Source organism: Dendrobates tinctorius, unplaced genomic scaffold (genome assembly GCF_039654945.1).
Source record: "Dendrobates tinctorius isolate UK_male_01 unplaced genomic scaffold, ASM3965494v1 ptg000232l, whole genome shotgun sequence".
Lineage (NCBI taxonomy): Eukaryota > Metazoa > Chordata > Amphibia > Anura > Dendrobatidae > Dendrobates > Dendrobates tinctorius.
Window position 1 is genome coordinate 12,619,887 of NW_027361899.1, and position 18,421 is coordinate 12,638,307.

General features: G+C 33.9%; 1 protein-coding gene across 7 annotated transcripts in view; it reads right to left on the minus strand.

The window, feature by feature from the left end:
• Window positions 1-18,421, minus strand: part of RBKS (ribokinase) — a 108,364-nt gene that overhangs the window by 16,527 nt on the left and 73,416 nt on the right. For all 7 annotated transcript variants that reach the window (XM_073556325.1, XM_073556326.1, XM_073556324.1 and 4 more), the window contains one exon: window positions 18,179-18,367. In XM_073556325.1, the coding sequence (XP_073412426.1) occupies window positions 18,179-18,367 (189 nt within the window). The remainder of the gene's footprint in view (window positions 1-18,178; window positions 18,368-18,421) is intronic.

Below are 18,421 nucleotides of genomic sequence, written 5' to 3' on the forward strand. Positions count from 1 at the left end.
TAACTACTATAATACTGCTCCTATGTACAAGAATATAACTACTATAATACTGCCCCCTATGTACAAGAATATAACTACTATAATACTGCCCCTATGTACAAGAATATAACTACTATAATTCTGCCCCTATGTACAAGAATATAACTACAATAATACTGCTCCTATATACAAGAATATAACTACTATAATACTGCCCCCTATGTACAAGAATATAACTACTATAATACTGCTCCTATATACAAGAATATAACTACTATAATACTGCCCCTATGTACAAGAATATAACTACTATAATACTGTCCCTATGTACAAGAATATAACTACTATAATACTGCCCCTATGTACAAGAATATAACTGCTATAATACTGCCTCTATGTACAAGAATATAACTACTATAATACTGCCCCTATGTACAAGAATAAAGCTACTATAATACTGCTCCTATGTACAAGAATATAACTACTATAATACTGCCCCTATGTACAAGAATATAACTACTAAAATACTGCCCCTATGTACAAGAATATAACTACTATAATACTGCCCCTATGTACAAGAATATAACTACTATAATACTGCCCCTATGTACAAGAATATAACTACTAAAATACTGCCCCTATGTACAAGAATATAACTACTATAATACTGCCCCTATGTACAAGAATATAACTACTAAAATACTGCCCCTATGTACAAGAATATAACTACTATAATACTGCCCCTATGTACAAGAATATAACTGCTATAATACTGCCTCTATGTACAAGAATATAACTACTATAATACTGCCCCTATGTACAAGAATAAAGCTACTATAATACTGCTCCTATGTACAAGAATATAACTACTATAATACTGCCCCCTATGTACAAGAATATAACTACTATAATACTGCTCCTATATACAAGAATATAACTACTATAATACTGCCCCTATGTACAAGAATATAACTACTATAATACTGCCCCTATGTACAAGAATATAACTACTAAAATACTGCCCCTATGTACAAGAATATAACTACTATAATACTGCCCCCTATGTACAAGAATATAACTACTATAATACTGCTCCTATGTACAAGAATATAACTACTATAATACTGCCCCCTATGTACAAGAATATAACTACTATAATACTGCCCCTATGTACAAGAATATAACTACTATAATACTGCCCCTATGTACAAGAATATAACTACTATAATACTGCCCCCTATGTACAAGAATATAGCTACTATAATACTGCCCCTATGTACAAGAATATAACTACTATAATACTGTCCCTATGTACAAGAATATAACTACTATAATACTGCCCCTATGTACAAGAATATAGCTACTATAATACTGCTAATATGTACAAGAATATAACTACTATAATACTGCTCCTATGTACAAGAATATAACTACTATAATACTGACCCCTATGTACAAGAATATAACTACTATAATACTGTCCCTATGTACAAGAATATAACTACTATAATACTGCTAATATGTACAAGAACATAACTACTATAATACTGCCCCTATGTACAAGAATATAACTACTATAATACTCCCCCTATGTACAAGAATATAGCTACTATAATACTGCTAATATGTACAAGAATATAACTACTATAATACTGCCCCTATGTACAAGAATATAATTACTATAATACTGTTCCTATGTACAAGAGTATAACTACTATAATAATGCCCCCTATGTACAAGAATATAACTACTATAATACTGCCCCTATGTACAAGAATATAACTACTGTAATACTGCTCCTTTGTACAAGAATATAACTACTATAATACTGCCCCTATGTACAAGAATATAACTACTGTAATACTGCTCCTGTGTACAAGAATATAACTACTATATTACTGCCCCTATGTACAAGAATATAGCTACTATAATACTGATAATATGTACAAGAATATAACTACTATAATACTGCCCCATGTACAAGAATATAACTACTATAATACTGTTCCTATGTACAAGAATATAACTACTATAATACTGCCCCTATGTACAAGAATATAACTACTATAATACTGCCCCCTATGTACAAGAATATAACTACTATAATACTGTCCCTATGTACAAGAATATAACTACTATAATACTGCCCCTATGTACAAGAATATAACTACTATAATACTGCCCCCTATGTGCAAGAATATAACTACTATAATACTGCCCCTATGTACAAGAATATAACTACTATAATACTGCCCCCTATGTACAAGAAAATAACTACTATAATACTGCTCCTATGTACAAGAATATAACTACTATAATACTGCCCCCTATGTACAAGAATATAACTACTATAATACTGCCCCTATGTACAAGAATATAACTACTATAATTCTGCCCCTATGTACAAGAATATAACTACTATAATACTGCTCCTATATACAAGAATATAACTACTATAATACTGCCCCCTATGTACAAGAATATAACTACTATAATACTGCTCCTATATACAAGAATATAACTACTATAATACTGCCCCTATGTACAAGAATATAACTACTATAATACTGTCCCTATGTACAAGAATATAACTACTATAATACTGCCCCTATGTACAAGAATATAACTGCTATAATACTGCCTCTATGTACAAGAATATAACTACTATAATACTGCCCCTATGTACAAGAATAAAGCTACTATAATACTGCTCCTATGTACAAGAATATAACTACTATAATACTGCCCCTATGTACAAGAATATAACTACTAAAATACTGCCCCTATGTACAAGAATATAACTACTATAATACTGCCCCTATGTACAAGAATATAACTACTATAATACTGCCCCTATGTACAAGAATATAACTACTAAAATACTGCCCCTATGTACAAGAATATAACTACTATAATACTGCCCCTATGTACAAGAATATAACTACTAAAATACTGCCCCTATGTACAAGAATATAACTACTATAATACTGCCCCTATGTACAAGAATATAACTGCTATAATACTGCCTCTATGTACAAGAATATAACTACTATAATACTGCCCCTATGTACAAGAATAAAGCTACTATAATACTGCTCCTATGTACAAGAATATAACTACTATAATACTGCCCCCTATGTACAAGAATATAACTACTATAATACTGCTCCTATATACAAGAATATAACTACTATAATACTGCCCCTATGTACAAGAATATAACTACTATAATACTGCCCCTATGTACAAGAATATAACTACTAAAATACTGCCCCTATGTACAAGAATATAACTACTATAATACTGCCCCTATGTACAAGAATATAACTACTAAAATACTGCCCCTATGTACAAGAATATAACTACTATAATACTGCCCCTATGTACAAGAATATAACTGCTATAATACTGCCTCTATGTACAAGAATATAACTACTATAATACTGCCCCTATGTACAAGAATAAAGCTACTATAATACTGCTCCTATGTACAAGAATATAACTACTATAATACTGCCCCCTATGTACAAGAATATAACTACTATAATACTGCTCCTATATACAAGAATATAACTACTATAATACTGTCCCTATGTACAAGAATATAACTACTATAATACTGCCCCTATGTACAAGAATATAACTGCTATAATACTGCCTCTATGTACAAGAATATAACTACTATAATACTGCCCCTATGTACAAGAATAAAGCTACTATAATACTGCTCCTATGTACAAGAATATAACTACTATAATACTGCTCCTATGTACAAGAATATAACTACTATAATACTGCTCCTATGTACAAGAATATAACTACTATAATACTGCCCCCTATGTACAAGAATATAACTACTATAATACTGCCCCTATGTACAAGACTATAGCTACTATAATACTGCTCCTATGTACAAGAATATAACTACTATAATACTGACCCCTATGTACAAGAATATAACTACTATAATACTGCCCCCTATGTACAAGAATATAGCTACTATAATACTGTCCCTATGTACAAGAATATAACTACTATAATACTGCTAATATGTACAAGAATATAACTACTATAATACTGCCCCTATGTACAAGAATATAACTACTATAATACTGCCCCATGTACAAGAATATAACTACTATAATACTGCTCCCTATGTACAAGAATATAACTACTATAATACTGCCCCCTATGTACAAGAATATAGCTACTATAATACTGTCCCTATGTACAAGAATATAACTACTATAATACTGCCCCTATGTACAAGAATATAACTACTATAATACTGCCCCTATGTACAAGAATATAACTACTATAATACTGCCCCTATGTACAAGAATATAGCTACTATAATACTGCTAATATGTACAAGAATATAACTACTATAATACTGCCCCTATGTACAAGAATATAACTGCTATAATACTGCCTCTATGTACAAGAATATAACTACTATAATACTGCCCCTATGTACAAGAATAAAGCTACTATAATACTGCTCCTATGTACAAGAATATAACTACTATAATACTGCTCCTATGTACAAGAATATAACTACTATAATACTGCTCCTATGTACAAGAATATAACTACTATAATACTGCCCCCTATGTACAAGAATATAACTACTATAATACTGCCCCTATGTACAAGACTATAGCTACTATAATACTGCTCCTATGTACAAGAATATAACTACTATAATACTGACCCCTATGTACAAGAATATAACTACTATAATACTGCCCCCTATGTACAAGAATATAGCTACTATAATACTGTCCCTATGTACAAGAATATAACTACTATAATACTGCTAATATGTACAAGAATATAACTACTATAATACTGCCCCTATGTACAAGAATATAACTACTATAATACTGCCCCATGTACAAGAATATAACTACTATAATACTGCTCCCTATGTACAAGAATATAACTACTATAATACTGCCCCCTATGTACAAGAATATAGCTACTATAATACTGTCCCTATGTACAAGAATATAACTACTATAATACTGCCCCTATGTACAAGAATATAACTACTATAATACTGCCCCTATGTACAAGAATATAACTACTATAATACTGCCCCTATGTACAAGAATATAGCTACTATAATACTGCTAATATGTACAAGAATATAACTACTATAATACTGCTCCTATGTACAAGAATATAACTACTATAATACTGACCCCTATGTACAAGAATATAACTACTATAATACTGCCCCTATGTACAAGAATATAACTACTATAATACTGCCCCCTATGTACAAGAATACAGCTACTATAATACTGCCCCTATGTACAAGAATATAACTACTATAATACTTCCCCTATGTACAAGAATATAACTACTATAATACTGCCCCTATGTACAAGAATATAGCTACTATAATACTGCTAATATGTACAAGAATATAACTACTATAATACTGCTCCTATGTACAAGAATATAACTACTATAATACTGACCCCTATGTACAAGAATATAACTACTATAATACTGTCCCTATGTACAAGAATATAACTACTATAATACTGCTAATATGTACAAGAATATAACTACTATAATACTGCCCCTATGTACAAGAATATAACTACTATAATACTGCCCCTATGTACAAGAATATAGCTACTATAATACTGCTAATATGTACAAGAATATAACTACTATAATACTGCCCCTATGTACAAGAATATAATTACTATAATACTGTTCCTATGTACAAGAGTATAACTACTATAATAATGCCCCCTATGTACAAGAATATAACTACTATAATACTGCCCATATGTACAAGAATATAACTACTGTAATACTGCTCCTGTGTACAAGAATATAACTACTATAATACTGCCCCTATGTACAAGAATATAACTACTGTAATACTGCTCCTGTGTACAAGAATATAACTACTATAATACTGCCCCTATGTACAAGAATATAGCTACTATAATACTGCTAATATGTACAAGAATATAACTACTATAATACTGCCCCATGTACAAGAATATAACTACTATAATACTGTTCCTATGTGCAAGAATATAACTACTATAATAATGCCCCCTATGTACAAGAATATAACTACTATAATACTGCCCCCTATGTACAAGAATATAACTACTATAATACTGCCCCTATGTACAAGAATATAACTACTATAATACTGCCCCCTATGTACAAGAATATAACTACTATAATACTGCCCCTATGTACAAGAATAAAGCTACTATAATACTGCCCCTATGTACAAGAATATAACTACTATAATACTGCCCCTATGTACAAGAATATAACTACTATAATACTGCCCCTATGTACAAGAATATAACTACTATAATACTGCCCCTATGTACAAGAATATAACTACTATAATACTGCCCCTATGTACAAGAATATAACTACTATAATACTGCCCCCTATGTACAAGAATATAACTACTATAATACTGCTCCTATGTACAAGAATATAACTACTATAATACTGCCCCCTATGTACAAGAATATAACTACTATAATACTGCCCCTATGTACAAGAATATAACTACTATAATACTGCCCCTATGTACAAGAATATAACTACTATAATACTGCCCCCTATGTACAAGAATATAGCTACTATAATACTGCCCCTATGTACAAGAATATAACTACTATAATACTGTCCCTATGTACAAGAATATAACTACTATAATACTGCCCCTATGTACAAGAATATAACTACTGTAATACTGCTCCTGTGTACAAGAATATAACTACTATAATACTGCCCCTATGTACAAGAATATAGCTACTATAATACTGCTAATATGTACAAGAATATAACTACTATAATACTGCCCCATGTACAAGAATATAACTACTATAATACTGTTCCTATGTACAAGAATATAACTACTATAATAATGCCCCCTATGTACAAGAATATAACTACTATAATACTGCCCCCTATGTACAAGAATATAACTACTATAATACTGCCCCTATGTACAAGAATATAACTACTATAATACTGCCCCCTATGTACAAGAATATAACTACTATAATACTGCCCCTATGTACAAGAATAAAGCTACTATAATACTGCCCCTATGTACAAGAATATAACTACTAAAATACTGCCCCTATGTACAAGAATATAACTACTATAATACTGCCCCTATGTACAAGAATATAACTACTAAAATACTGCCCCTATGTACAAGAATATAACTACTATAATACTGCCCCTATGTACAAGAATATAACTGCTATAATACTGCCTCTATGTACAAGAATATAACTACTATAATACTGCCCCTATGTACAAGAATAAAGCTACTATAATACTGCTCCTATGTACAAGAATATAACTACTATAATACTGCCCCCTATGTACAAGAATATAACTACTATAATACTGCTCCTATATACAAGAATATAACTACTATAATACTGTCCCTATGTACAAGAATATAACTACTATAATACTGCCCCTATGTACAAGAATATAACTGCTATAATACTGCCTCTATGTACAAGAATATAACTACTATAATACTGCCCCTATGTACAAGAATAAAGCTACTATAATACTGCTCCTATGTACAAGAATATAACTACTATAATACTGCTCCTATGTACAAGAATATAACTACTATAATACTGCTCCTATGTACAAGAATATAACTACTATAATACTGCCCCCTATGTACAAGAATATAACTACTATAATACTGCCCCTATGTACAAGACTATAGCTACTATAATACTGCTCCTATGTACAAGAATATAACTACTATAATACTGACCCCTATGTACAAGAATATAACTACTATAATACTGCCCCCTATGTACAAGAATATAGCTACTATAATACTGTCCCTATGTACAAGAATATAACTACTATAATACTGCTAATATGTACAAGAATATAACTACTATAATACTGCCCCTATGTACAAGAATATAACTACTATAATACTGCCCCATGTACAAGAATATAACTACTATAATACTGCTCCCTATGTACAAGAATATAACTACTATAATACTGCCCCCTATGTACAAGAATATAGCTACTATAATACTGTCCCTATGTACAAGAATATAACTACTATAATACTGCCCCTATGTACAAGAATATAACTACTATAATACTGCCCCTATGTACAAGAATATAACTACTATAATACTGCCCCTATGTACAAGAATATAGCTACTATAATACTGCTAATATGTACAAGAATATAACTACTATAATACTGCTCCTATGTACAAGAATATAACTACTATAATACTGACCCCTATGTACAAGAATATAACTACTATAATACTGCCCCTATGTACAAGAATATAACTACTATAATACTGCCCCCTATGTACAAGAATACAGCTACTATAATACTGCCCCTATGTACAAGAATATAACTACTATAATACTTCCCCTATGTACAAGAATATAACTACTATAATACTGCCCCTATGTACAAGAATATAGCTACTATAATACTGCTAATATGTACAAGAATATAACTACTATAATACTGCTCCTATGTACAAGAATATAACTACTATAATACTGACCCCTATGTACAAGAATATAACTACTATAATACTGTCCCTATGTACAAGAATATAACTACTATAATACTGCTAATATGTACAAGAATATAACTACTATAATACTGCCCCTATGTACAAGAATATAACTACTATAATACTCCCCCTATGTACAAGAATATAGCTACTATAATACTGCTAATATGTACAAGAATATAACTACTATAATACTGCCCCTATGTACAAGAATATAATTACTATAATACTGTTCCTATGTACAAGAGTATAACTACTATAATAATGCCCCCTATGTACAAGAATATAACTACTATAATACTGCCCATATGTACAAGAATATAACTACTGTAATACTGCTCCTGTGTACAAGAATATAACTACTATAATACTGCCCCTATGTACAAGAATATAACTACTGTAATACTGCTCCTGTGTACAAGAATATAACTACTATAATACTGCCCCTATGTACAAGAATATAGCTACTATAATACTGCTAATATGTACAAGAATATAACTACTATAATACTGCCCCATGTACAAGAATATAACTACTATAATACTGTTCCTATGTGCAAGAATATAACTACTATAATAATGCCCCCTATGTACAAGAATATAACTACTATAATACTGCCCCCTATGTACAAGAATATAACTACTATAATACTGCCCCTATGTACAAGAATATAACTACTATAATACTGCCCCCTATGTACAAGAATATAACTACTATAATACTGCCCCTATGTACAAGAATAAAGCTACTATAATACTGCCCCTATGTACAAGAATATAACTACTATAATACTGCCCCTATGTACAAGAATATAACTACTATAATACTGCCCCTATGTACAAGAATATAACTACTATAATACTGCCCCTATGTACAAGAATATAACTACTATAATACTGCCCCTATGTACAAGAATATAACTACTATAATACTGCCCCCTATGTACAAGAATATAACTACTATAATACTGCTCCTATGTACAAGAATATAACTACTATAATACTGCCCCCTATGTACAAGAATATAACTACTATAATACTGCCCCTATGTACAAGAATATAACTACTATAATACTGCCCCTATGTACAAGAATATAACTACTATAATACTGCCCCCTATGTACAAGAATATAGCTACTATAATACTGCCCCTATGTACAAGAATATAACTACTATAATACTGTCCCTATGTACAAGAATATAACTACTATAATACTGCCCCTATGTACAAGAATATAACTACTGTAATACTGCTCCTGTGTACAAGAATATAACTACTATAATACTGCCCCTATGTACAAGAATATAGCTACTATAATACTGCTAATATGTACAAGAATATAACTACTATAATACTGCCCCATGTACAAGAATATAACTACTATAATACTGTTCCTATGTACAAGAATATAACTACTATAATAATGCCCCCTATGTACAAGAATATAACTACTATAATACTGCCCCCTATGTACAAGAATATAACTACTATAATACTGCCCCTATGTACAAGAATATAACTACTATAATACTGCCCCCTATGTACAAGAATATAACTACTATAATACTGCCCCTATGTACAAGAATAAAGCTACTATAATACCGCCCCTATGTACAAGAATATAACTACTATAATACTGCCCCTATGTACAAGAATATAACTACTATAATACTGCCCCTATGTACAAGAATATAACTACTATAATACTGTCCCTATGTACAAGAATATAACTACTATAATACTGCCCCTATGTACAAGAATATAACTACTATAATACTGCCCCCTATGTACAAGAATATAACTACTATAATACTGCTCCTATGTACAAGAATATAACTACTATAATACTGCCCCCTATGTACAAGAATATAACTACTATAATACTGCCCCTATGTACAAGAATATAACTACTATAATACTGCCCCTATGTACAAGAATATAACTACTATAATACTGCCCCCTATGTACAAGAATATAGCTACTATAATACTGCCCCTATGTACAAGAATATAACTACTATAATACTGTCCCTATGTACAAGAATATAACTACTATAATACTGCCCCTATGTACAAGAATATAGCTACTATAATACTGCTAATATGTACAAGAATATAACTACTATAATACTGCTCCTATGTACAAGAATATAACTACTATAATACTGACCCCTATGTACAAGAATATAACTACTATAATACTGTCCCTATGTACAAGAATATAACTACTATAATACTGCTAATATGTACAAGAATATAACTACTATAATACTGCCCCTATGTACAAGAATATAACTACTATAATACTCCCCCTATGTACAAGAATATAGCTACTATAATACTGCTAATATGTACAAGAATATAACTACTATAATACTGCCCCTATGTACAAGAATATAATTACTATAATACTGTTCCTATGTACAAGAGTATAACTACTATAATAATGCCCCCTATGTACAAGAATATAACTACTATAATACTGCCCCTATGTACAAGAATATAACTACTGTAATACTGCTCCTTTGTACAAGAATATAACTACTATAATACTGCCCCTATGTACAAGAATATAACTACTGTAATACTGCTCCTGTGTACAAGAATATAACTACTATATTACTGCCCCTATGTACAAGAATATAGCTACTATAATACTGCTAATATGTACAAGAATATAACTATATAATACTGCCCCTATGTACAAGAATATAACTACTATAATACTGCCCCATGTACAAGAATATAACTACTATAATACTGTTCCTATGTACCAGAATATAACTACTATAATACTGCCCCTATGTACAAGAATATAACTACTATAATACTGCCCCCTATGTACAAGAATATAACTACTATAATACTGCCCCTATGTACAAGAATATAACTACTATAATACTGCCCCTATGTACAAGAATATAACTACTATAATACTGCCCCCTATGTGCAAGAATATAACTACTATAATACTGCCCCTATGTACAAGAATAAAGCTACTATAATACTGCCCCTATGTACAAGAATATAACTATTATAATACTGCCCCTATGTACAAGAATATAACTACTATAATACTGCCCCTATGTACAAGAATATAACTACTATAATACTGCCCCTATGTACAAGAATATAACTACTATAATACTGCCCCCTATGTACAAGAAAATAACTACTATAATACTGCTCCTATGTACAAGAATATAACTACTATAATACTGCCCCCTATGTACAAGAATATAACTACTATAATACTGCCCCTATGTACAAGAATATAACTACTATAATTCTGCCCCTATGTACAAGAATATAACTACTATAATACTGCTCCTATATACAAGAATATAACTACTATAATACTGCCCCCTATGTACAAGAATATAACTACTATAATACTGCTCCTATATACAAGAATATAACTACTATAATACTGCCCCTATGTACAAGAATATAACTACTATAATACTGTCCCTATGTACAAGAATATAACTACTATAATACTGCCCCTATGTACAAGAATATAACTGCTATAATACTGCCTCTATGTACAAGAATATAACTACTATAATACTGCCCCTATGTACAAGAATAAAGCTACTATAATACTGCTCCTATGTACAAGAATATAACTACTATAATACTGCCCCTATGTACAAGAATATAACTACTAAAATACTGCCCCTATGTACAAGAATATAACTACTATAATACTGCCCCTATGTACAAGAATATAACTACTATAATACTGCCCCTATGTACAAGAATATAACTACTAAAATACTGCCCCTATGTACAAGAATATAACTACTAAAATACTGCCCCTATGTACAAGAATATTACTACTATAATACTGCCCCTATGTACAAGAATATAACTGCTATAATACTGCCTCTATGTACAAGAATATAACTACTATAATACTGCCCCTATGTACAAGAATAAAGCTACTATAATACTGCTCCTATGTACAAGAATATAACTACTATAATACTGCCCCCTATGTACAAGAATATAACTACTATAATACTGCTCCTATATACAAGAATATAACTACTATAATACTGCCCCTATGTACAAGAATATAACTACTATAATACTGTCCCTATGTACAAGAATATAACTACTATAATACTGCCCCTATGTACAAGAATATAACTGCTATAATACTGCCTCTATGTACAAGAATATAACTACTATAATACTGCCCCTATGTACAAGAATAAAGCTACTATAATACTGCTCCTATGTACAAGAATATAACTACTATAATACTGCCCCTATGTACAAGAATATAACTACTAAAATACTGCCCCTATGTACAAGAATATAACTACTATAATACTGCCCCTATGTACAAGAATATAACTACTATAATACTGCCCCTATGTACAAGAATATAACTACTAAAATACTGCCCCTATGTACAAGAATATAACTACTATAATACTACCCCTATATACAAGAATATAACTACTATAATACTGCCCCTATGTACAAGAATATAACTGCTATAATACTGCCCCTATGTACAAGAATATAACTACTATAATACTGACTGCCCCTATGTACAAGAATATAACTACTATAATACTGCCTCTATGTACAAGAATATAACTACTATAATACTACCCCTATATACAAGAATATAACTACTATAATACTGCCTCTATGTACAAGAATATAACTACTATAATACTGCCCCTATGTACAAGAATATAACTACTATAATACTGCCCCTATGTACAAGAATATAACTACTAAAATACTGCCCCTATGTACAAGAATATAACTACTATAATACTGCTCCTATGTACAAGAATACAACTACTATAATACTGCCCCTATGTACAAGAATATAACTACTAAAATACTGCCCCTATGTACAAGAATATAACTACTATAATACTGCCCCTATGTACAAGAATATAACTGCTATAATACTGCCTCTATGTACAAGAATATAACTACTATAATACTGCCCCTATGTACAAGAATAAAGCTACTATAATACTGCTCCTATGTACAAGAATATAACTACTATAATACTGCCCCCTATGTACAAGAATATAACTACTATAATACTGCTCCTATATACAAGAATATAACTACTATAATACTGCCCCTATGTACAAGAATATAACTACTATAATACTGTCCCTATGTACAAGAATATAACTACTATAATACTGCCCCTATGTACAAGAATATAACTGCTATAATACTGCCTCTATGTACAAGAATATAACTACTATAATACTGCCCCTATGTACAAGAATAAAGCTACTATAATACTGCTCCTATGTACAAGAATATAACTACTATAATACTGCCCCTATGTACAAGAATATAACTACTAAAATACTGCCCCTATGTACAAGAATATAACTACTATAATACTGCCCCTATGTACAAGAATATAACTGCTATAATACTGCCTCTATGTACAAGAATATAACTACTATAATACTGCCCCTATGTACAAGAATATAACTGCTATAATACTGCCTCCATGTACAAGAATATAACTACTATAATACTGCCCCTATGTACAAGAATATAACTGCTATAATACTGCCTCTATGTACAAGAATATAACTACTATAATACTGCCCCTATGTACAAGAATAGAACTACTATAATACTGCCCCTATGTACAAGAATATAACTGCTATAATACTGCCTCTATGTACAAGAATATAACTACTATAATACTGCCCCTATGTACAAGAATATAACTACTATAATACTGCCCCTATGTACAAGAATATAACTACTATAATACTGCTCCTATGTACAAGAATATAACTACTATAATACTGCCCCTATGTACAAGAATAGAACTACTATAATACTGCCTTTCTATACAGGGATGTCCCTATTATAACGCTCCAGTAGTAAATGGTTGGGACAATGAGTGGCTCCTGTGGATAACAGAGGACACTCGGGGTGGTGATGTGTGACAGTCTGTGGGGTGGAGTCGGTGTTACTCCGGATTACGTCCCTCTGTACGATTCCTCGCCATCTATAGAGGTCACACTGAAGCTTCTTTATGTCAGTTGCACAATCTCTGAATATGACGGGCATGTGATAATTCGGGATGAACCACAAGTGATTACTCAGCGTGTACAGGGCAATGAGCGCAGCAACGTGTGACCACAACTCCGACCTGGAGGAGGACAATGCAGAAGTGGACGGTGGTGGCCGCGTCACATCGGCACCGTCCTCCTGAAGTGACGACTTCTCCACTTTCTTCTGTAATAAAGATCCCACAACACTTTCCCTACTTCTCCTATGATGAAACGTGTGCCGGACCGATCTCTGTGACCGGGGGGGTTAATTATTCAGGATTTTCTGTACTCGCCGCTGTATTCCGCCGTTGCTCCAGGTTAAGTGATGACGTCACGTCCATCATTCCTGCGACCAATCACTGGGTGCACCTCCAGGAGATCCGCGATTCCAGAAGATTCCCCCTGAACTCCTGAGAAATTGGGGCCACAGCGAGCAGGAGTGAAAGTGTCGCAATGAATGGGCAGCATGAATACAGTCCGATTTCTTACCTAATACCCACCGTCATGTCCATCCTGGGGCGGTCCGACCATGAGATACAAGCCCCATACACTGCAGACCACTCATCTGCTACATCTGACACTACAAGACCCAGCATGGCCTGACATTTGCAGATTGCCATCACGTTAATGGGAAAAGACAGGCAGTACTTTATTTACCCACATCAATCATACTGGGAGACAGGGAGGCAGTACTATCTGTGCCTTCACTATTTACAGATGGGGATAGGGAGGCAGTACTATCTGTGCCTTCATTATTTACAGATGGGGATAGGGAGGCAGTACTATCTGTGCCTTCACTATTTACAGATGGGGATAGGGAGGCAGTACTATCTGTGCCTTCACTATTTACAGATGGGGATAGGGAGGCAGTACTATCTGTGCCTTCACTATTTACAGATGGGGATTGGGAGGCAGTACTATCTGTGCCTTCATTATTTACAGATGGGGATAGGGAGGCAGTACTATCTGTGCCTTCACTATTTACAGATGGGGATAGGGAGGCAGTACTACCTGTGCCTTCACTATTTACAGATGGGGATAGGGAGGCAGTACTATCTGTGCCTTCATTATTTACAGATGGGGATAGGGAGGCAGTACTATCTGTGCCTTCACTATTTACAGATGGGGATAGGGAGGCAGTACTACCTGTGCCTTCACTATTTACAGATGGGGATAGGGAGGCAGTACTATCTGTGCCTTCACTATTTACAGATGGGGATAGGGAGGCAGTACTATTTATGCCTTCACTATTTACAGATGGGGATAGGGAGGCAGTACTATCTGTGCCTTCATTATTTACAGATGGGGATAGGGAGGCAGTACTATCTGTGCCTTCATTATTTACAGATGGGGATAGGGAGGCAGTACTATTTATGCCTTCATTATTTATAGATGGGGATAGGGAGGCAGTACTATTTATGCCTTCATTATTTACAGATGGGGATAGGGAGGCAGTACTATCTGTGCCTTCATTATTTACAGATGGAGATAGGGAGGCAGTACTATCTGTGTCATCATTATTTACAGATGGGGATAGGGATGCAGTACTATCTGTGTCATCATTATTTACAGATGGAGATAGGGAGGCAGTACTATCTGTGTCATCATTATTTACAGATGGGGATAGGGATGCAGTACTATCTGTGTCATCATTATTTACAGATGGAGATAGGGAGGCAGTACTATCTGTGTCATCATTATTTACAGATGGGGACAGGGAGGCAGTACTATTTATGCCTTCATTATTTACAGATGGAGAAAGGGAGGCAGTACTATCTGTGTCATCATTATTTACAGATGGGGAAAGGGAGGCAGTACTATCTGTGTCATCATTATTTACAGATGGGGAAAGGGAGGCAGTACTATCTGTGTCATCATTATTTACAGATGGGGATAGGGAGGCAGTACTATTTATGCCTTCATTATTTACAGATGGGGATAGGGAGGCAGTACTATCTGTGCCTTCATTATTTACAGATGGGGATAGGGAGGCAGTACTATTTATGCCTTCATTATTTACAGATGGGGATAGGGAGGCAGTACTATTTATGCCTTCATTATTTACAGATGGAAACAGCAAGGCAGTACTACCTGTGCCTTCATTATTTACAGATGGGGATAGGGAGGCAGTACTCTCTGTATCTACAATATTTACAGATGGGGATAGGGAGGCAGTACTCTCTGTACCTACAATATTTACAGATGGGGATAGGGAGGCAGTACTCTCTGTATCTACAATATTTACAGATGGGGATAGGGAGGCAGTACTATCTGTGCCTTCATTATTTACAGATGGGGATAGGGAGGCAGTACTCTCTGTATCTACAATATTTACAGATGGGGATAGGGAGGCAGTACTATTTGTGCCTTCATTATTTACTGATGGGGAGGGAATACTATATGTCTACATCATCTAATTTTTGAAACGAGGAGACAGCACTCTCTATACCAACATCATGCAAAGGGCTCTTTATCTGCGTTATTTACAGGAAGGAAGTGATATTAGCACCAATAGCATCTATTTTATGAGACATGGAGGCAGTACTGTCTGTACCTACCTGATTTATGGGGATGGGGCAGCAATAATATCTGTACCAACATCATTTTTCAAGATCTCTACTTGCAGTGAATGGCGACACTATGGATTACTTTCAGATGCTGAATACCTGTATAGATCTATAAGTTCTCACAGCTGAGGTTATGGTACAGTTGCATCGGGTCTAGACAATGTGCGTTAAATATGACAACACAAATCTCTCAACTGTCTAAAAACAAAGTGATAGATTTCTGGATTATTATCTGACTTAGTTGGATCACTTAATGTAAAATTATTAAATCACAGTTTTATCAGCAGGAGATTATCATTAGAGAACTGCCATTAGTCCTCCATATTCATGAGCTCTGTATAACCCCACCACCAACACTGATTGACAGCTTTCTGCCTATGCACAGTGTACATACAAATCAGCCAATCAGTGCTGTGGCCGAGGTTATACAGAGGTCATCATTCAGATCTACAGCAGAGAAAAGTGTGATTACATACAAACTGCATCAAGCAGCCCAGTAAGTGACACATCGCTGGAATCAGGGTCTCTGCTGCTCTCAGATCAGGTAGGGAAAACCTAGTGACAAATTCCCTTTGAAGGGTTATTCCCATCTGCGTAGGCTGGTGGTGCTGGATGGTGCATCTGCAATTTACGGTTTGTATATTTATCTAGAAAAGCTGCAAATGTTAATACTTTTCTTTCCTCAGCTGCCAGGTTTGCAGCTTGGTCCGGAGTGAGCTTGTCGGCACTGTGCATGTCTGGCCACTGCTGCTAAGGCTCCAGTGGTGGTCGGTCACCTACGCAGCAAGCTTCAAAAAAGAAAAATGTGTATTTTTCAAAAATGACTAAATTTTAACAAACAGTAAATTGCAAAAGTGTCGCTATGTGTCAGTATCGATCTGTGCAAAGGGGAATTAACCTTAAGGAGCCCGAAAATCGATCAATTGCCGAAATAACGAGACCTGGATATTCTAACCGCATTCCGTACCGTGGTGTCCACTGCCGTCACTTTCTGCGTTGCGATATGTTTGGCTTTCGGGTCTTCCTTGGATACGATGACACATCCCTCTCCTCCTAAGGTGACCAGGACGAGATGGCAACCTTTGGCCAACAGCACTGATCCGGCAGCTCCGGCATCAGAGGCGCTCCTCACTTGGATGCCCGTTAATATCTCTGCCTGCAAATAGACAAATATCAAACAGGATGAAAACGGCACCGGATACACCGGAAC